General features: G+C 34.3%; 1 protein-coding gene across 2 annotated transcripts; it reads left to right on the top strand.

The window, feature by feature from the left end:
- Nucleotides 1–3,730: 3,730 nt before the first annotated feature.
- On the top strand, nucleotides 3,731–21,532 carry ZRANB2 (zinc finger RANBP2-type containing 2). 2 transcript variants are annotated; one of them, XM_021667767.2, is made up of 11 exons: nucleotides 3,731–3,838; nucleotides 6,001–6,053; nucleotides 6,142–6,250; nucleotides 7,850–7,932; nucleotides 12,231–12,307; nucleotides 12,542–12,676; nucleotides 13,805–13,974; nucleotides 15,449–15,535; nucleotides 17,909–18,067; nucleotides 19,083–19,157; nucleotides 19,700–21,532. In XM_021667767.2, the coding sequence occupies exons 1-10, from the start codon at nucleotides 3,783–3,785 to the stop codon at nucleotides 19,114–19,116; spliced, it is 963 nt and encodes a 320-aa protein (XP_021523442.1). In that variant the 5' UTR covers nucleotides 3,731–3,782; the 3' UTR covers nucleotides 19,117–19,157; nucleotides 19,700–21,532. The 2 variants fall into 2 exon arrangements, with proteins under 2 accessions (XP_021523442.1, XP_021523441.1); XM_021667766.2 differs by lacking the exon at nucleotides 19,083–19,157.
- Nucleotides 21,533–21,822: the final 290 nt, after the last annotated feature.

The raw sequence follows: 21,822 nt of genomic DNA, 5'->3' as shown, positions 1-21,822 counted from the left end.
ATCAGAATAAAGAGAATGGGCAGAATTTTTCTTTCAAATTAGGATAGCTGAAAGAAATTTCTTCTGTAGAAATATTCCTCTTTGAAAACTCAGCTATAGTCCTTGAACTCAAATAACCTCTTATGATCATTATCAGATGCATTCATGCATATTGTTCATTGTTGTCCCAGACTTAGTATAGAGGATTTTTCTCTTGACACATAATTCTCCCAGAAAAATTTCACTACAGTTAGTACAGTTGAATAACTGTTGTTACATCAACTGCATGTCATTTACCAGCTCTTGCATCTATTATTCCTATTGACACCATCAAGTCACTACCTCCTCCCTACTCCCAAAGGTGATCACTATCCAAGATTAGTTTTACTGCTTTTGAATTTCATGTAAATGGAATAATATAGCATATGCCATTTTGTGTCTGGCTTTTTTTCAATTAAGACTATATTTGTGAGTGAAATAAATACTGTTCAATAATATGATTGTAATTTGTTATTCTTGTTACTGTATATAGCATTCCAACTGTGTAAATATGTGACTATTTATTTATCCAGGCTACCATTGCTAAGCAATTGAGAAGCTTCTAGTTTGGGCTATTTTGAATAGTACAGCTATGAACATTATTATATACATCTTCAGTGAACATTATGTGCATTCCTGTTGGGAATATGCCTAAGAATGGAATTTCAGGGTCATAGTGTATAAAAATTTTCAGATTAATAGATTCCGACGTTTTCCAAAGTAGATGTATCAACTAATACTTCCACCAGCAACGTATGGGAATTTCACTTGTTCTACATGCTTTCCGACACTTAGTGTTGTCTGAAATTTTCATTTTAGTCAGTTTGATGAATGCATAATGGTATCACATGGTTTTAATTTGCATTCCCCTGATTTGCGGTACCAACCAAGACATAGTAAGCCCACAATAACCTATCCTTCCTATTGATTACAGTGAGAAACCCAAGAAAAAAATACCAAAAGCAACTGCCTGAAGACTCTGGAAAAACAAACAAACAAAAACAGGTGAATTGAAGTGGAAAATGAAAACCTGGAGAAATGTTCTGTGTGTTTGCTTTTCCTCGTTTCTCATAGCTTTTGACTTGAGGCCTAACACCTAGTCAAACTATGGTGGCAGCAAAAACTGACAGAAACCTGTATTTTTTGCCAGATGAATGGGGATAGAAGGCTTTTGTGGGCTAGAAGTTATTGGGGGGAATACTTAATTTTTTTACATTTCTATCTCTCTCTCTCTCTCTCTCTCTTTTTCAGCATTGGCCCAAGAGTGAGGACCTAGGCTTGAACATCTAAAAACTAAAAGAAGCTCTGTTTTTCTGGACAAAGGAAGTGGGAAAGGAGGCCTCTGTGGTCTGAAGAGTTGTAGAGGGAATCCACATTTTTTCCTCTCTCTTTCCTCTCACTACTTTGTCTCAGAATCTGCCCTAGTTATCTGCTACGCCAGGTGGCTAAAACTCCAAGAGGAACCTCATATTTCTGGCCAGAGGATCTTGCAAGAAAAAGGGAGAGGAATGTAAGAGGAGAGAGCTAGAGAAGAGGATCCCCTAATTCTATGTATGAACCCATACAAGTTCTGTGTTCACACCTAAACTGAACATGTGCAGGACAGACACAAAATAGCATAGCAAAACTGAATTTCAATTTAAACTATTGCTAACATCCCCAAATAACCTCTGAGCGTTGTAGGTATAGGATGGACCCAAAGCAGCATAACAAAGCCTTTGAAAACCCAGCTGATGTGGAACCAGTACTCATAGAAGATGAGATTGAACTTTTGACCTGAAACAAATTCAATCAATTGCCTTCTAAAACAAAATAAAAAGCAACATTCCTCAAAGCCATTTAACAGGACTCAGTCTATGCAACATAATATTCAAAATGTCCTGGATAAAATCTATAATTACACAGCATAAAAGAAATGGAAAAGGGTGCCCAACTTGCAAGGGAAAATATAATCAATACCTGCCAACTCCTAGATGACCAAAATGTTATAATACGGATTTTAAAGCAACAATAACTAGAAAGTAGTTGAACAATTCCTCTCCTAAATATAGTCACACTTGCATAAAGATATTTCAGTCAATGATGAACCACATATACAAAGGTAGTCCTATAAGATTATAATACCATATTTTTACTGAACCTTTTTTATGTTTAGATACACAAATACTGTGTTAACAATTGCCTACAGTATTTAGCACAATAAAATGTTATACAGGTTTGTAGCCTAGCAGCAACAGGCTATACCATATAGCCTAGGTGTATGGTAGGCTATACCTGCTAGGCCTGTGTAAGTACATTCTATTATGTTCACACAACAGCAAAATTGCAGAAGGTGGCATTTCTCAGAACATATCCCTATCATTAAGTGAGGCATGACTGTATATGCTGTATTCTAAAAAATATTTTGCATTTATACACCATAATCTATGCATAAGAATGCTCATACTAGGGTTGTTTGTAAAACCAAGTCTGGCAAACAGAAGGAATAAACTGTCACAAGGAATATTACCAGTATACATCAGTGAAGACAACAGAACTACACCTATACACTTCTACATGCCATTACCTAGGATTAATTTAGAAGCCTAATGCTGCATGAACAAAAGAGTACATAACCAACTATCCTGATACAGCTTATCAAATTAAACATATATGTATGTTAGGTTTTGAAAGGAAGGCCAGTGTTAAAGAAAGAGAGGGTGGCTTAACAGCAAATGCAGACTTTATAACCAGCATACGACCTACAGAGGTGGGAGACCAGCTTAATACCAGTGCCCACTGCTACTTACAGGCTGGGGTGATTTATAGGCCTAGGTTGGAGTGGTTTGTGAGCCCATGGCCTGCTGCATGGGAAAATGTTGATGAGTGTCCCCAGGATGAGGCAGTTCTGGCCCTTGCTCCGGTGGAATGTGGTGTTCTTTGCACCTTCTCCCAGCAGAATATAGTAAGAGGCAGGCTGTTTCTCACCACCTGAACCTCGTGGAATGTTTCAATTTGACTAAGGCCTGTAAAATGGCAAGGGGGGCTTACAAAAATGGTGCAGTTTGGACTAACAATGTATATAAATTAAATTTTTAAAAAGCAAGAAAATAAATCCCAAATATGGGAAAGTGTTATCTCCGGAAGAAAGTAATGGGATGGAATCAGGAAAGACACTGGTAATTTAAACAATGTTGGCAATATCTAAGTTTTTAAATTACCAGTTGATTCCCACGTATAAGTTGCTTACTTATCTGTTACACCTATTTATGTACTAAAAAAAAAAAAAGGTTTCTAAACGACATCCTATGTGTATGAAATAACAGAATTCTTGTGCCTTAGTAAAATAATTTCTCTAAAAACTTGGAGACAAACCAACCTCACGCCCCTGAATTGATCAGTCACTTCCGCCTCCACCTTTCCAGCTCCGCCTATGGAAGCGGAAGTACTTTACTCTAGGGTCCTCCCACCTGTAGGGGGCTCTCCGAGGCTTCTAGTGCCACGAAGGCCTCCTGCCTGGGTTGTCCTTGTGGCGCCTGTTAGTTTAGTCCTAGAAAAGGTATTTGTATTTTAACCTTTTCATCTAAGAAACAATAGCGCAGACCTCTTAGTCTGGACAACAATGTTCAAGCTGAATTCCTGACCAGTGCCCTCATTGTCAAACCCTGACGCAGTAGTAGGCGGGAGTCAGGCGGTGTCGGGACAGCCCCGAGTTGCCGAAAGTCCCCGGCCCGCTTTCTGCCGTGAAGACATAGCTGCGGGTGGCTGTGCTGGTGGCGTTCAAGATGTCGACCAAGAATTTCCGAGTCAGTGACGGGGACTGGATTTGTCCTGACAAAAAGTGAGTTCAAGAAGGGTCCTGAATTGGGGCGAAGTTTATTAGTGGAGGCTTTCCCAGTTCCGTTCGGCATTTTCCTTTTCTATGATTTCCCGTGCCTTAAGAAGCGTTGAGGCGACGAACCGCCAGTTCCTGGGCAGGAAGAAGGCTCCCAGTCTCCTCATGAGAGAGGTCTTTCCCGGAGTCTTTGTTCTAGATATGTTTCCAGCGTTTCCTCGACATTACCTCTCCAAGGTGGCCTCTCTTCAGAGTGCGAGATGGCCTACCTTTTTGCCCCCACACCCCACCCCCGCTCCGGCCAGGTTTCAGCGATAGGAAACCTCTCCGTCAGGCCAGGTTGGTGTTGTATCTCCCCACGTGACTTTTCCCTGCAGAACTTTATTCTTGTTCACGGAAAATAGTGCTTTCTCGCACTCATCCATTTGCCTCTTATAGTTCACTTTGTTTTGTATTTTTACTCAAACTTTTCCTCCGTACTATTTTTCCCGTTTCCCCAAGCTCTACCCCTCTTTGGTTTGGGAAATTCTGACCATTTTCTTTGTCGATCATTAATTTCTCCACAAGAATTGGTCTTTTCGCCTCCTTAGAGCCGAAAAGGAGGGAAGAGGCCTGTGTTTTTGCCTATTCAGCCCTTAAGATGCCTGCAGCAGTGAAGCACATGTGTTAGTGGCTCTGCTTTTTGACATTGTTGCTGAAGCCAATGTGCTCTACTAAATTGTTAATCAGATTTTTTTTGAAGGGTGCACAAATAGGTGTATCTATTCAGAAATAACATGGAAAATAATTTAATGTACAACTCATGTTCAGATAAAAACTTTTATTTCTTGTACCTAAATTAGCCATAAAGATGTTTGGATTGTAAAGAGCAAAAACTGGAACAAACCTGGGTTTAATTAAAATTCTGTTACTTATTTAACTGCTAAAAAATAGGAATAGAATTGCTCTTTTGTAATTAATACATAAAATAACATGGATAGGGTATGTAAACAATGACAAATTCTTATTGGTAGCTATTGATAGTAATTTGATATTAAGATGACCTGAAGGAGTAGTTCAAGCCTAACAAATGATATTGAATAGAACCAGAGTTATATGTTGTGAATAGTATTGCTCTGAGTGGAAAGACATTGAAAACGTTCAAAAGAACAACAACTTCTGACTTTTGTTACCTGTAAAATAATGTGGTTTTGTCAGTGTCTTTAATGACAGCACAGGTAGATATTTGAGGTAGGAATCAAGGAGAGTGCATTTCAACTCATTTACAAATATGTGAATAGAATGTTGCTTGTACAAGATGTATAAATCCAGGAGACGTTTTCAGAGTATATTTTCCATACTTAATGTAAGGAATATTTTCAGGGGAGAAACTTAGCCTAAACATTATTTAGAGTGTTTCATCCCATACTTCACATCTGTGTTGTATTCTAGTATAAGGCTTTAAAAATCAGCCTTTAAAAATTTAAGCGTGTACACGTGCACTACTAAGGTCATGTGAGTGAACCAGTAATTCTTTAGGTTTGAGTTTGTTGAGCATAAGCATAAAGTCATGCTGTACTACATGAGTTGATTGGTTTGGGTGGTTGTGTCACTTTTCTCAGCTAAGTCTCAGGTTTGAGAAATGCCCAGTAAAACTCAGTCTACTTACAATTATTGAACATTTTTGTATTTTTAGTCACTACAACCTATCATCTTTGATTCCTTACCATCCTACCTGCTACCTGCAAAAAGATAATTTCATTAAGATCCATGAAGCGTTCCTTGATTAGTAGGGTTTTTTCCTCATTGGTCCACCCCTAGGGTTTAAAACTCCCTGGTACCTTGTAAGTAATTACTGAAGTAGAGTAAACTCTCACTTCCAGCTTTGTAAAGAGATTATAACTAATGATATGTGCTAATGTGAGGACTTGAGGCAAAGATCCTAAGTAATATAACCAAGACCACATAACTGGTAAATGGTAGATTGGGATTTCTTATCCTGGATTTGTGACTCCAGATCTAATATTTCCCCCCCTCTAAATTGTGAGGAGTTTTTTGGTAGATAACATTGACATTAACATGACTAAGATAGATTAGAAGTTCTGGATTCCAGATATGTAGTGGGGACACATTAACATGCAAAATTTTACAAATTTAAATTTTTATAAATGCTTTTTATTCTGTTTCAGATGTGGAAATGTAAACTTTGCTAGAAGAACCAGTTGTAATCGATGTGGTCGGGGTAAGTATTTAAGGAAGATTCTGTTTATACTGTATATACTTCATTTCTGTTTCCCCAGGTTCATCTTTCATGATTTTTCTGTTTTCAGAGAAGACAACTGAGGCCAAGATGATGAAAGCTGGGGGCACTGAAATAGGAAAGACACTTGCAGAAAAGAGCCGAGGCCTATTTAGTGCTAATGACTGGCAATGTAAAACGTATGTGTTTTAAATTATTGTCTGCTCTTTATTCCAAAATAATAGATCTGGCCATTACTTGTTTATATTACCAGCTCTTATTAGTCACATTGACAAGCCAGGATAACTCTTTAAATCAAAAGCTTGTTGATTGTTATTCAGTCTCATCTTTGAGTGTAGTATAAAGACATTTTAAGTTATTCTTTGCATTTTTTAATGGTAATAGTTGTTACTATGATGGATTGTGTATACCGGTAAACAAATACTTATGGTGAGCTAACAACCAGTTGCGGGGTGGCAGTACTTAAAAGTACTAAGGCCTACTTCTTTGTTATTGAAAAATCCCCCAAATTTTTAGACTGTATTGTTAGTGTGAAATGCACCATAAAACTCATTTTGCTTATTTACAAATTAACGTCAGAGTCATAAGTTGTGTGCCATAAGTAATTATTCCTAATTATAGGTAGGTTTCATAATAATTTTTATTTTCAGGTTTAGATTTAATTCAGTTCTTTATTGATTTTTCCAACTTCCATCTTTTCTCTATGCAGACGAATCCCATGTGTTTGAAAGAGGACTAAATCAGAAAAGAGTATTAAATAAGTTTCTCTTTTTGTTCATTTGTATTTTTTGTTTTGTGTTTTTTGTTTTTTGAGATGGGGTCCCACTCAGTCACCCAGGCTGGAGTGCTGTGGGGTGATCTCAGCTCACCGTAACCTGTACCTTCCAGGCTCAAGCCTCCTGAGTAGCTGGGACCACAGGCGCGCGCCACCACGCCTGGCTCATTTTTTGTAGTTTTGGTAGAGACGGTTTTACCATGTTGCCCAGGATGGTCTCGAACTCCTAAGCTCAAGTGTTCTGCCTGTCTTGGCCTCCCAAAGTGCTGGGATTACAGGCAAGGCATGAGCCACTATTCCCGACAAGAGAGTCTTAAATAAATTTCTGATCTGCTAGATTATAAATTTGTATTGGAAAAGTTTCCAGCGACGGATTTGGTCACTGGATTTGGTATGCTGTGGAATTCAGTGCTTGAAGTGATTCCTCAAAAAAAAAAAAAATTAACATTACGTATAGGATATAACCATACTCGTTAAGGTAAATTCAGAGACTGAGAAATTATTGGAACCTTTAATTTAAAGTGATACTTTTTTCATAAGGCATCAGAATTTCTATAGTGGTTCAGTATCACTTATCTGAAATGTTTGTGGGCTCAGCATCCCTAATCTGAAAATCTGAAATGCTACAGTGAGCATTTCTATTGAGTGTCATTTCCTCTTCTAAAAAGTTTTAGATTTTGGAACCTTTTTGAATTTTGGATTTGTGGATTAGTGATACTTAACCTGTGATTATAGTTTGTCGTTTAATTCTCAAAATTACAAAGTCACTTCATACTGCATAAATTTTACTTCTCTGGTTAAATGGTTCAGTTTGTTGTTGGAACCCACATTTACTCTTCAGACTGTTGTACATTTTCTTTACATTACCACTTAATAAACCACTTAATAAACATTTCTTTATGATAGTTTCATCCTAGTTTTTATTTTAAAATTCTAAAATATCTAAAAATATGATACCTACCTATGTGATAGCCTACTAATTTGATATTTTTCACTTCTAAAGTTGCAGCAATGTGAATTGGGCCAGAAGATCGGAGTGTAATATGTGTAATACTCCAAAGTATGCTAAATTAGAAGAAAGAACAGGTATGATACAACCACATTTTAACCAAGTAATTTTTTTTAAAGAACTAAATATTGAAACAATAATTGTATTACCTTCAATTAAGAGCACAGTAAGTGAGGATTTTGTGTATTCTGCCCTGAATGTTTCTTACTGGGTATTTTCTCCCCAATATACACATAGAAATTTTTTGTTTCACAATTTATAAAATAACAACATTAGGGATCTCTACCCTAACAAGGAGGGGCATAATACTTTTAGAAATATTCTCCTCCTTTCCCTTACAGTGGTTTATGTGTTTGTTGTTAGTAATGATATAATGATACCATTTTTTAATTCTTTTGATAGCCTGCTGTGACTTAAAGGGCAAAGCCACACCATTTAAAGTTCTTCTAAAGCTTAGGCAATAATTCTGAAACTTAGCTCTGTGTTAGGATCATCTGAGAAACTTTTTAAAATACAGATTGTAAAGTGCAGAACTGTTAAAATTATTTGGCAGTAGGTTTCCAAAATCTTCAGGTTGTTTGGATGGTGTTTAGTCATCATTGGCCTAAATAATAGCTGATCACTGTGTGTGTTACTGGTGAAATGAAAATGTTTACCTAATAGCGTATAGTTTTCTATTATCAGCAATTAGCCCAACCACATTAGCTGTATACTTCAAATCTGATTTTGTCATTCAGCTGCTCATATGTCACATGATCAAAGGATTCCATCTGTATGTAGTCACCCCATCAGACCTACACTTGGTGAATTACTTTCCTGTTTTCTTTGCCTCTCTAACTTTAGGCCATTTTCACTGTCTATTTAGTTTCTAGGGATCAGAGGGCCACTGTTGAATCTTTTTGACCTGGCTCTTCTAGACTTCAACAGAAATTCTATTTTTATTCCCCCTCCAACCCCTTTTTAAAAAATTATATTCTCATATGTGGGAACATTATAACATAATGTCCTAGATTTTTTTGTTTCCTTTTTCAACCCTCAAATCCTACCTTATTCTTAGGAAGTGATTTTGCTTTTCCACTGATTGGGTAGGTTAAGGTTTTCTGACAAGGATCTCCTTTTTTTCTTCCCCTCACTGAAGGTACGCAACACATCCCGCCTCCCCACCTTTGATTGTATATTCTGTCTCCTTTGTAGGTTTCTCTTCTTTTGGCCACTGATGTTGAGATTCTTTGTGGCCATCTCTGGCCCTCTTTCTTTCCTCTATTTTCTAAGTGTTTTCTTCTAAGCACAAGGTTTAAGTAACTGCATAATGCCCAAGTTTATGTCTCCACCTCAGACTTCTTTGACCCATATATCCAGCTAGCTGCCTGTTGAGCATTGCCAGGCGAATGTCAAACTTACTATATTCAAACTGAATTTGTGATTTTCCCCCTGGGACCTGACCCTCTTCCAATGATCTCTTTCTCGTGATTAGTACTACTCACCATACATTTGTTACGTAAGCTGGAAATCTTCTTAGCCTAGATAGCTCTTTCTTGGTATCTCCCATACTCAAAAAATTCTTTTCCATTACCACCCTAGGCAAAGATACTATGTTTTATGGAAAAATAGCCACCTAGTTGGTTTCTACATATGGGTTTTTTATTTCCGAATTTAAAACTCCCTTTTTTAAAAACCCATTTTGATTGCTTTTAGGATAAAGTCTAAAATCTTTTTAACAGTTTCAAAATTTAAAAAAACTTTTTCTCTTTTCACATTCTCTTTGACCTATTTCCTGACTCCTTTATAGTTTCACTATCACAAGAACTATAGTTTAACAGAGAAGTAAGCAAATTTAATAGTGATAAATTCTCACTCTTCTTTACTCTTTGTCATTTTTCAGTTATTTTGCTATCTTGAACCTTTCCCACTTACCTAGCTACACGTATTTGTCTTTGCTGGTAACAGTTGAAGGTGTGAAATAACTTATTCTGTTGCTTTCCTGTTTCTTTTGGCTATTTGTAATAAAGCAGTACAGGGTTCAGGGAGCATTTCCTAAGCATGAGACAGGATATGAATAAAAGAGAATGTGATTCACTACCTCTGAAATAGCTGGCTTTTCCTGCATAATTCCATCAAATTGTTCAGTAATTTACTTTTTTCCTGTTTCAGGATTTAGGATTATTACTGTTTTTGTCAGCTTTCTTAAAAAAAAAAAGAAAACATTAAAGATAATAGCACAAACACAATTTTAGTACATTGTGATTTTTATTCTTTTGGATTATTTCTTTAGAATAAGTTCTCAGGAGTTAAATTAATTGTTCAGAGTATAGAATCACAGAATTTTCCTGTTAGGCCTTAGTTCTTCCTTTGAAGTACATGTTATATTCATACCCCTTTTCCTCTTTTTTTCCATTGTGACAATCCTGATCCAAACAATCATTTTATAACTGTGTTTGATTCTTTCCTGGCCCTTCCTCAGCTTTTTACATCATACTGTGAGACAAATTTGAAAATACATTCATTGTAAGACACTAAAATCTACAGAAATTCTTGGTTGCTTTTTAAAGCCTTCCAAAGAAATTCAGATTCATTAAATGATTCCAGAATTGTGTTTTCTATATTCATTCCTTGAAGACTTATTTATAGGCCACTGTGCAAGGTCTTGGGGATACCTGGGTGAGCAAAATAATTTATAGCACCAATGAAATGGAGTCCTCTTTTACAAAGTTTATGCTTAAGCTAAGAGTGAAAGATGAGTTACCCAGGGATGAATTAAACACTCTTCTTTCTGGTTTGTGGAGAAGAAATTAGGAGAGGTGGTGGCAAGAGTGGAAATAAGAAACCAATTTATACAGCATTACCTGCATTGCTTTAAATCGGTAGAATGAAGGAAACAAACATACCATTCCATTGATTCCACTATCTCAGATATTAAGTGAAAATGATATGCTTCAGTTTTTTCATCATAGGGAACTAGTGTATTTCCCATTCGTAGGGAAAGAGTTAATGAGCTAGCTTTATATAGTCTGAGTTCATACAACATACCTTACTAATGTCTTTGTTGTCAACCATTTTGCTGCTTTTTCTGTGGCTTGTATGAGAATATGTGAAAATTGTTCTGTATTAGTTGTGATACTCATTTTAAAATAATTTTATTTACATACTTTTGAAAAATAACTACATGAGTTATAGTTCACTTTCTAATCTTACTATAATTTATTTTTGAGCTCTCCATATTTGTCATTACTTTTCAGTTTTTTTCTCTAAATTATTTCTCTAGATCCCATGTATGTTTAAAAATATTAACTTCCAAGTATTTTGAAGTTTTCACTAGTATAATGAAGAAAATATGTTATATTAGTGTGGGGTTTTTTTTTTCAGAAAGTGAAATTTTAAAAAGATTTTTTAAATGCTAATGATAGGCAAATTTTAAGTTACAAGTCCTAATTTTTATTAAAAAAACTTTTCATTATAAATCTATTTAATATTAACTAATGAAGTCTTTAAGTCTAGAAATCACTGGCCTTATGTGCTAATACTGCACTGGAGTATGTGACCAGTTTGATTGTATTACTCTTGATCAACACATACTTCTTTAATTTTCCATGGGAGACTTTTTCATAATATGTCAGCTCACTTTTCTTAAAACTAGCTCATTTTTTAAATTCCAGTCTCTCCTTTAAGCTTATGTCAGAGACTTGCCAATTGAATTGTATACGTTGGTTATGACATGAGATAATAGTGGTTTGCTCATCTCAACTACTTTTTAATAGAATGATTTAGTTTCAAAATTTACTGGCTAATTCAGAGAACCTGTGTGACCTTTACCTATGTGTTAAAAAACAATTACATTAAAACCAATTTAACCAAGGCCAAAGGATGGCTTTTATTGTGTTACTGTATTTGCCTATGTAATTAGGACTTTTCCAAGCTCTAATAAGGCCCATTACATTTTAAAGTAGCAAAATTCCAGTGGATCAGAAGATTTCAGAGTATTTGCAACTGGTAAACAGTGGAATTTAATGCTTAGTTGTTAATGAGCCTACTGTTTCCAGAAGAATTACGATAAACTATAGAGGAAAGTCCTTTAAAACTTGGTTATAGCAGAAGTTTGAGACGTTTTCCACCAGTGCATTCTATAAATTTAATGAGTCATATAGGACAATTTGAAGTTGAAAAAAGCTAGAAGTATAGCCATATGATGTTCCAACTAAGTTATCTTTATTTTCTGTGGTGATTTCTAGTATGCTTTCTTAAAGACTAGTAATTTATTAGATGGATAGGCAACTGTTGTTGATTAGATTTTTTTGTTGTTTGGAGATTATTTGGGCATGATGTGTTTAATATTTAAATGAATTGTCATAGGGTAACAATTTGTGCCCTCTTTTTTAAGGATATGGTGGTGGTTTTAATGAAAGAGAAAATGTTGAATATATAGAAAGAGAAGAATCTGATGGTGAATATGATGAGGTAAGCTATGTGTTGGTGTTCAGGTTGAATATAAATTAGAAAAAAATGACAAAAATTTCTTAAATGCAAAGGAAAACTTTTAAACATACTTTATTTTTATAAGTGTAATTTGAGTCTTCAGCAACTGATCATTTTCAGGGAATCAAAACTAATATCTAAAAATAATTTTTTAGAAAATGTATTAGGTTTAATGCATTATCAGCTGACAAATATTTTGAAATTGTTTTTCTCTAGTTTGGACGCAAAAAGAAAAAATACAGAGGGAAAGCAGTTGGTCCTGCATCTATATTAAAGGAAGTTGAAGATAAAGAATCAGAGGGAGAAGAAGAGGATGAGGATGAAGATCTTTCTAAATATAAATTAGATGAGGTGAACAACTTTCTTGACTTATTTCCGCTTTGTCTTATTTGAGTTATACAATAACCTGAATGCTTTTGACAATCTTAGGCACTTGGTGAAAATATATTCTGTGTTTTCCTTTGTTCTCACAAAGGTTTTGAGTTTCCGCTTTGCCAAGTACTATTTGTACATGGAACACTGTTGTTCTGGAGATACAGCAGTGACCAAGACAGAACCACCTTTCTCTTATTCAATTCTAGTGAAGGGAAGATATAAATAAACAAGATAATTTTGATAGCAATAATGTTATGAAGACATATGATGTAATAACAGTTTAAAAGCAACTTTGGTTTTTGCTGATGGATAATGTCTGAGTAGGTGAAGTTTGTGCTGAAACTTGGATGATAGGGAGGAGCCACCAATAAGAGCTGAGATGAGAGCACATTGAGGCAGAAAACAGCAAATACGGGTTCCCTAAATAGGAAATAAGCCAGCAGCCTTCAAAAATACCATATATAGGCTAATGCAGTTAGAGCAGAGGGGAGAATGAGATGAGGGGACAGCACACAATTCCAGTGATACTTGTTCTGTCAGGCCAGAGTGTAAGTTTTATGCCATATTAAGGGTACCTTGAAGCCTGATAATAAGAGATTCTGAAATGCAACCAAAGAAATAATAAGCCAGTTTTAAAGTTTTTAAGAAAAAAGTGAGATATATTTATCTGGCCAGTGTTTCTGATGACTCAGTGTGTTGAGATATTAGAGAAGCAGAATGGATCTTCAGATTTGAGGAGACCAGATAAGAGGTTACTGTAATATACTAGAGAAGAAGAAACAGAGTTTCTAACTAAGATTAAGAGTTGTGGATTCAAGGACTTTTAAGGAGATAGACTTGAAAATTTTTAACTAATGGGGTTGTTACACTATGTGTGACAGAGAAAGAGTATATAACCTCCAGGTTTATGTCTGCAATACCCAAGATAAAGTTGTCAAGTCTCTTTGAGATGAGTTTAGTAGGTGAATTTTAGAATTCAGAATGAATTTGCTGAGATACCTTTGATACATACATATGGAGGTGTTCAGTACACTTAGCTGTTTTATTTTTTCTGGTAGGTAACACTAATATCTAAATGTCTACTTATAATTGAATTTTTATTAGGATGAGGATGAAGATGATGCTGATCTCTCAAAATATAATCTTGATGCCAGTGAAGAAGAAGATAGTAATAAAAAGAAATCTAATAGACGAAGTCGCTCAAAGTCTCGGTCTTCACATTCACGATCTTCATCACGCTCATCCTCCCCCTCAAGTTCAAGGTCTAGGTCCAGGTAAACGGGTACAGGTCAAGGGTAACACCAGTCAAAATGTCAGTATCTAACTTTTTTATTTATAAATTTTGTTTTTCTTGACGAAATAAACTTTACTTTTAATTTTAAAAATTTAATTCAAGTCAACTTTTAAATAATTTTTCAGCTTAGTGCCATACACCTGTTGTCCAGTATTTTTAGAAATGTAAAGTCTTGGCATGAAACTTCCTTAACGTATTTTGGCCTCATGCTTTTGACTAAAATAGACTTAAAAACTGAATTAAATCCTTACATGCACTTATATTTAATTAAGCCAAAGAGATAGCTTACATTTAGAAATTAAGGGAAGATCTGTATTTTCATTCAAGATGTTGGAAGCTAGCACAGAAATTTTCTAGGTATTAATTAAATCATTGCTTGTTACACAGTATTTTAATAGTCTGCTTTGGTATCAGTATTCTGAATAAAGGAGCAAATTCAGCCATGTTAGTTCTGTTGACTAAATGCTCTTAATTTTGAGATGTCCAGGACTAAACTAAGTAGAGGACTCAGTTGGTGTACTTGAATATTCTTTTGTTTGTTGATATAAAATACATAATCTCTGATTTTATAGTTAACAATAAAAATAAAATTTTAGGTGAGTGAAAGTAGTGATTTAAATTAACAGTCCTCTTAAAAAACCTTAATCACAGTTAGTTGATGGCATGGGCAATTTTAATCATATTTAGGAATAAAATATTAGCTATTAATATATAACAGCTAGATATGTGTTAATTGAGCACAACAAAGGCTGAGAGCTTAAGGGAAGTGGGACTATAGTAATTTTGTGGTAAAAATATAGTGATTTTTTTCTGCAGGTTATTATAAGGGACAAATTATAGTTGCAAATTAGATTAATGAATTTTGTGAATTTAAAATTCGTATGGACCATATTTCCCTTTTTGTCATATTTTCCAAAAATGTAATTGCTTAACAGTGATAGAATTATATATTCTCCCTTTAATTCTTTAAGCATTGAGTATACAGAAAAATATAGGGATGAAATACACGCATGCCAACATTCAAAGCTTTGTACTAACTAGAAACAGAAATAGAAGGGAATTTATAAAGGAAAATGATAGAGACATTTTAGAGAAATTAAGTAAAAACTGCCACATTCTGTTTCTTGGATGTATTAGTTCTGGGTAGCTTCTTATTAATTACTTGTAAACAGAAAGTATTCAGTGTTTTTGTAATAAAGTGATAATACTAAATGTTTTATTTGTACAGTTGAGTAGCTTTAGGGTAATTTAATCACTTGGAAAGTGATAGTTATATTTTAATTATCTTTTGTTACTAAAAAAGCTTATTTAAAATAGTGTTTTGAAAGTATGTATCTTGTATAGTTATCTTTTTATATGAAAATGAACTCTAATACCTATCTTTCTTTCAGTGTTCATATCACAAAGTTCAATTAAACGGTCCTGGAAAAAAAAATCCTTCCGTGTTGTTCCAGGTCCCGTTCAAGAAGTTCTTCCAGTTCGCAGTCAAGATCTCGTTCCAGTTCCAGAGAACGTTCGAGATCTCGTGGGTCGAAATCAAGGTGAATGAGGTAGCATCTCTCTGTAAAGCAGAGAGAAAAATATTTAAAGGCTGCAGAAGGTGTTGCTGCTTTTTTTCCCCTTATTTTGCTTCTACTTGTCAATTTTATTTTAGCATTAGCTAACTAATGCACTTGCCTCGGCTTAATTTTCTCACCATAAAATGTTTCCATTGCCAGCAGTGTGCTAAGACATTCCCATGATTGAAATAAGGTGGCTATTTTGCATTATGCAGCGTTTGTTATTTTGGCGATAAGATGTGATGAAGTTGGAAGATGAAGCCAAGTCTTATCGCCACATCTCTAGTATATTAAGGCCAAACACAGTGGCTTTTGCCTGTAATCCCAGCCCTTTGGGATTCTGAGGTGGGAGGATCACTTGAGGCCAGGAGTTCAAGGTTGTAGTGAGCCTTGATCACAGCACTGCAATCCAGCCTAGATGACAGAGGAGTGAGACCATATCTCAAAAAAAATAATAGTAGTAGTTCAAATAAAATTACATATGTAAATAAAAAGAAAAATTTTCTTCATTATTAAAATGAGGAAAAAATAACCCTACCTCAAAACAGGTTCTGTTTTGCAAGGCAGTTCTTTTCAGAAACAAATTTGCCATTTATATCAGATAAAGTTCCTAGAAAGTACTATATACACATTTTCCTTTCTAATTTTACACAGAATATTATTTATAGAGCACAAAACACTCTAAATCAGGAGGTGTAGTTGGTTTAGATAGGACATGGTCTTAAGTAGTAGTAGACAGTGTTGTAAACGTTCATGTTACATGTAGTCACATCTATAGAGGGAAACATAATTTGAAAGATGCTCTCTCTGGAAATTTTTTTGTATTTAGTCAAAATATGCTGTCTTTGTTTTTAAGTTAATTTATGATGACCTACTAAAGGTATCTAAAATAAAAATAACAAAATGACTGAAATTCCCTATTTGTGGAAATTCACATTGAAGTCTAACAGTGGCTCTTTTAGTAAAAATATTTACTGCTTTGAATGAAATTTAGCATTAGAGGGCTACCACAGTGTAAACACGTTAAGGAGAAGACAATGGTGTGCACATTTGCTTTATAAGCCAATAAGAAATAGATAACAAGGCCAGGCTCAGTGGCTCACGCCTGTAATCCCAACACCTTGGGAGGCCAAGGTAGGAGGGCTGTTTGAGCACAGGAGTTTGAGACAAGCTTGGGCAACATAGTAAGACCTCATCTCTACTAAAAATAAAAATTAAAACAACAAGCCAGGCATGGTGGTGTGTTTCTGTAGGCTGAGGTGGAAGGATCACTGGTGCTCTGGAGATAGAGAGTGCAGTGAGCCATGCTTATGCTACTGCAGTGCAGCCTGGGCAACAGAGCAAGACCCTGTCTCAAAAAAAAAAAAAAAAATAGAAGTAGAGAGCAAATATATTTTTTATTGTTACCATTATTTAGTATCAGTATTTTAGTGCTTTATAGGTAAAAATCCTTAAGTTCTGGAATTCCCTTTGGGAACCATTATAATTAAGGTTTACAAAACAGCCTTCATATACTTCCCAAACATTTTTTCATTGCTTGTAACTTTCCAAAGAATTCTCCTTTTGGGCTTTCTGGTTTTATTTTAAGCCCGAAGGTGAATTTTTTGGGAAGTTTGAGCTAAATTCCTTCAACCAAAATACACAAGTGAAGAAAAAAAAATTTGTATTTAAACATTTGCACATTTACTTCTACCTGAAGCATGTGAATGTCAACACTTCATACTTCATAAATAGTGGGTTTTCATAAAAATAAGTATTGTAAATATAAATCATTTTAAAGTTACTTTTTATTTCTTTTTGAAGATTTAGCAGTTTGGTACATTTACTAGTCTTTTGTTTCTGTCCCATATACCTGGTTTTTCTGTAACAGCTTAACTAATGAGTTGTGTAATTCCACATGGAATTATGTTTATTTTCCTCAGGAAGTGGTTATGTTTATTTTCCTCAGGAAGTAATATATGATACATATTTTCTCCTTAAATGGAAGGATGAAGGATGTAGTTTCTAAACATAAAGTCCTGTTAATGCATTTACCTGCCGATTTTATAATACTCTAATATTTGTGTATACTTTGGAAAGCCTTAAAACAAGTCTTAAATTCTATGTTGATATTGCGGGGTTTTAATTACATATAATAGAATTTTAAAGAGATGAAATTAAAATAATATACCTAAGTAGAATGTTTTCCTGGTTGATCCAGAAGTCTTCTGTTGAGTAAGCAGTAAGTATTCTTCCTTATAAAATTTTCATAGTTGTTATAAATCCTGTTATTTTTGGAGCTATCTGATTAAACTAAATAATCTTCCTTATTTCTTCTTTTAATGAAATGTTTGATTTGTTTCTCAATCGATGAAGATCCAGCTCCAGGTCCCACAGGGGCTCTTCTTCCCCACGAAAAAGATCTTATTCAAGTTCATCATCTTCTCCTGAGAGGAACAGAAAGAGAAGTCGTTCTAGATCTTCTTCATCTGGTGATCGCAAAAAAAGACGAACAAGATCACGGTCACCTGAAAGGTTTGGGTTTCTGTAGAAATAAGAATGGGTGTTCTTAAGTCTGTTTAATAGATAAAGTAAACTTCCTAGTCAAGGGTTAGATTTTTACTATCTCCTGTGTTCCAACTTTCTACTTTTCAACTTTCAACTTCCAAAAAACAGATTACTTTGTTTATCCTTTGTAATTTGATCAGGTTGTTTAGAATTGTAGATCAAACCATTCTTTGATCATTTTATTGTTTAAATTTTTATTTCTATATATAATTTTTATAGCCAACTCTCGGTTATTTCTGTCTTTTGAGATTGCAATTCAGAAGCTATATGCTGAAGTAATTTATGAGTTGACTTTTTTGCCTCCTTAAATACTAAAAGTCAGGAATTCTAGAGCATCTAATAAAAAATTAACTTTCAGATCATTGGGAATCTGTCCTCATTTAAATATGTGTAAATGCATTTCTGCAGCAAATTGCTTCATGCCCTTTATCTATAAGGAAATTATTCCTTGTAGCTAATACATTTTTCATCTTGCAGTCCAAATCTTTTTTCAAAAAGACCTTTATTAGGTTACTTTATCTGTGTTGACACTTTTAATAATGGGAGAGTGCCACTGTCATCTGCCAGCCTTTTCTGCAACAGGCTACTCAGTTTCATTAATTTTCTCTTTGTTCTCAATTATGTAGTCATTTTAATGGCTTTATTTGTAGTCTTTGCAAATTTTTCATATTCTATTAACTTGTGAAAATAAAGATTATGTAAACTGATAATTGCTTGGTTCAGTGGTAGGATTATCTCATGATTCCTAACTTGTACAGAATGATTAGTTTTGCTTCACATTTTGGAGTTTAGATGTTAAGATTACACACAGTCTTGTTTCTCTGCCTTTGTTTCTTTGTTTAAAAAAAAAAATTACTCTGTATTTGAGTGGAATTCATTCTGTTGCTTTCTTACCACTTCTGCAAATTTTTATCTTAGCCACATATAATCCCCCTAGTTTGTTGTCATCTAAACTTAATGAACATGTTCTCTATTCCATAAGCCAGGTGATTGGTGAAAACACTAAACAACCCTGAGCCCAGGGCCAACCCCTACGGAACACCACTACTTTACCCAGGTTGATATTGACTTATTCATATTAGCTGCATGAATATAACCCTATAGCAAATTGTACAGTCATCTTGTGTGACCTAGATTTCCAAAACTTATTTATGAATATATTTTATCATACACAGAAGCCTTGCTGTATCTTTTTTACATATAGACTTCTTACACTTTATACACCGTGTCACAGGGATTGGTTTAGTCACACTTCCATTACCAAGTCTATATGCTTTTGTTGTGCATTTTCTGTAATTTTACACATTTTTGCAAGGCTTTTCTTCAGTATCTTAAATAATTGAGAGGTGGCTATATTTTGAAATGAGAGGATAACTTTTTTAAATTATAGAGAATTTAAAGTTGTATTTGTATCATAACTGGGCTCATATCCAAAGTCTAAACATCAGATAACTTTATGTGTGTAAGTTCCTATCTCAGTTTTTAATTTTTTTGCTAGCATCATGGTACTGAATTTTGTATATTTTCAGTCTTAAGAATGAATGCTGAAATTCAGTTCTAGCTTACTAGAATGCCTACTCTCTCCATTATGTCTTACAGACGCCACAGGTCATCTTCTGGATCATCCCATTCTGGTTCCCGTTCAAGTTCAAAAAAGAAATAATGCATTAAAATTTACATCTTAAAAAAATCCAGTACAGTGCATGAAGCATATTTTTAAAGAAGTTGGTGTTTTACTTGGTCAGAAGTGCTAAATCTGCTAGTAGAGGTGCATGCCTTTCATTGCTTTTCAAAACAATACAGCTGTGTTTATTTGTGAAGTTAAAAGTAAATAGCATTTTAAGCCATAATGTCCCAAAATAGATGCTCTGTCATTCATTATTTACAACCATTTGCTCCATTTAAAACCATTTCAGCTATAACAAAGTATTTTGCTTCCTAATTTAAACCCATTTTTCTCATTTTCAAATACATCCTGTCCATTGGCTAAGACAGGATTATCTAGGCTTGCCTGAACTTTGGGCATGGATGCAAGACTGGAAACTAGTTGGAAACAACATATTTATGGAAAAGAAGTCAACGTGTTTATGCTGTTAATGGATGTCAAAGTGATTCTCACCAAAAAAAGTTAAACTATGTTGTGAATCAGCCAGCTGTAAATGTCGTTATTTTGAAATTCCCTATGCTAAGGGTGCCTTAGAATCATTGTCTCTCTTTTATCCAGCTTTACTTTTCTGCTCCACCACATTTAATGCAAAAGAATCTTGTGACGTCTAGAAGGAGAGAAGTGGTATTTATTTTCCTTTCTGACACATAATTTGGGGCAAAAAAGAAAGTTTAACAGTTTATCACTTCTCTGCTGATATGGTTGCTTGATAAAGACATCTCAGAATGTTTCATATTTTAAGAAGCTTTGTGTGATATTCTTTAAAATCTAGTTATCAAATATAATATGGTAGAAAAGGCTAAATCATAGTTAATGAGCAAATTGAAGTAAGCTTTTAAAGTGTATTTCTCTTTTGGTGAAAGGCCAATGGAGACATTTGAATTTAAGTGAATATTGGCCTCAAAATGTTAACTATAAACACACTGCATATAATTTTCTTCTGAATAACAAATTAATGCTTATCTCTGCATGATGTAAGCAAAAATCATTATTTTTCCTATTCATTTGAAATAAGTTATGGCTTAAAATGCTTTCGGAGTTTATTTCTCAAAATCTGGTCACATGAGCTTCAATTTGTTTTCTGGTTTAAAAAATAAAAAGGTTTCTCTTAACAGTGTTTCCAGTGACAATGCAAGGTAAGTATATCAAGGGAAATCAACACTTGTGCTTTTTGTTATGGGGTATTGATTTCTGTTTCTTGTTTTTTTTTCCCCCATAACATTGTCTGCTGCAATTTAAATAAAAATTACGACATTTTAAGATATTTCATAGACAGACCAAACAAAAATATATGTTTTTTATTTTAAAGTGAATGTTTTTCTCTTCAGCTGATCTAACGATATCTTATGTAGAAATATTTTGATAATATTTTTACAGTGAGCTTTCCCGTGTTTTTATGTCTTAATTTTCTTTGCTGCATTTGTGTAGGTTGCACAAGAACTTTTACTCTCTTGTATTTGTGCCTCAGACTTTTTGAAAGTCTACCTTCTAAATTGCCCAGATGATCTAGATTCTACATGTTACCATTGGTTTATTCTTGTGCTTTCTGTATTTAAAACTTTGGCTGTACTAAGCAAATGCAAGGTTATAATTTAGCTAATAGTAGTTTATAGACAATTCTGATGATTATGATTTCATTTGGTTTAACTAAGCTGTATTAGTTCATTTCATAAGGAAATGATACTGTAGACAAATGTAAATAAAGCCTGTGAGTCAAGCATCAAGTGGTGTTTGTTAGAAATAAACTAGAGATTTTTAAGCTGTGATCTAATGTTCATTTTTAAATTAATTACAGTTTCACTTGTTACCTTTGATTTGTTAATTTTTTACACTCTTTATATTCACCTACCTTTTGTATAGGAATGCTTGGTGTTTTAAATTCCAAAGCCATTATCACTGCAACCTCAGAATTTTTAATTTTAACCTTTATTTTTCTTTTTAAATAGAGAGCTTCTAAATTAGTTGCACACTTCTTGCCAGAACATTACATCCCTTATTCCATGTGGTAAAATAGCATATCATAGTGTGCTTCCTAAATTGAATTACTCTTAAACTG

This window comes from Aotus nancymaae, unplaced genomic scaffold (assembly GCF_030222135.1).
Source record: "Aotus nancymaae isolate 86718 unplaced genomic scaffold, 86718_ANA_hifiasm-v0.15.2.pri h1tg000007l, whole genome shotgun sequence".
In the NCBI taxonomy this organism is placed as follows: Eukaryota; Metazoa; Chordata; class Mammalia; order Primates; family Aotidae; genus Aotus; species Aotus nancymaae.
The sequence above is the reverse complement of the archived record's forward strand: the minus strand, read 5'-3'. Positions and strand labels throughout refer to the sequence as shown.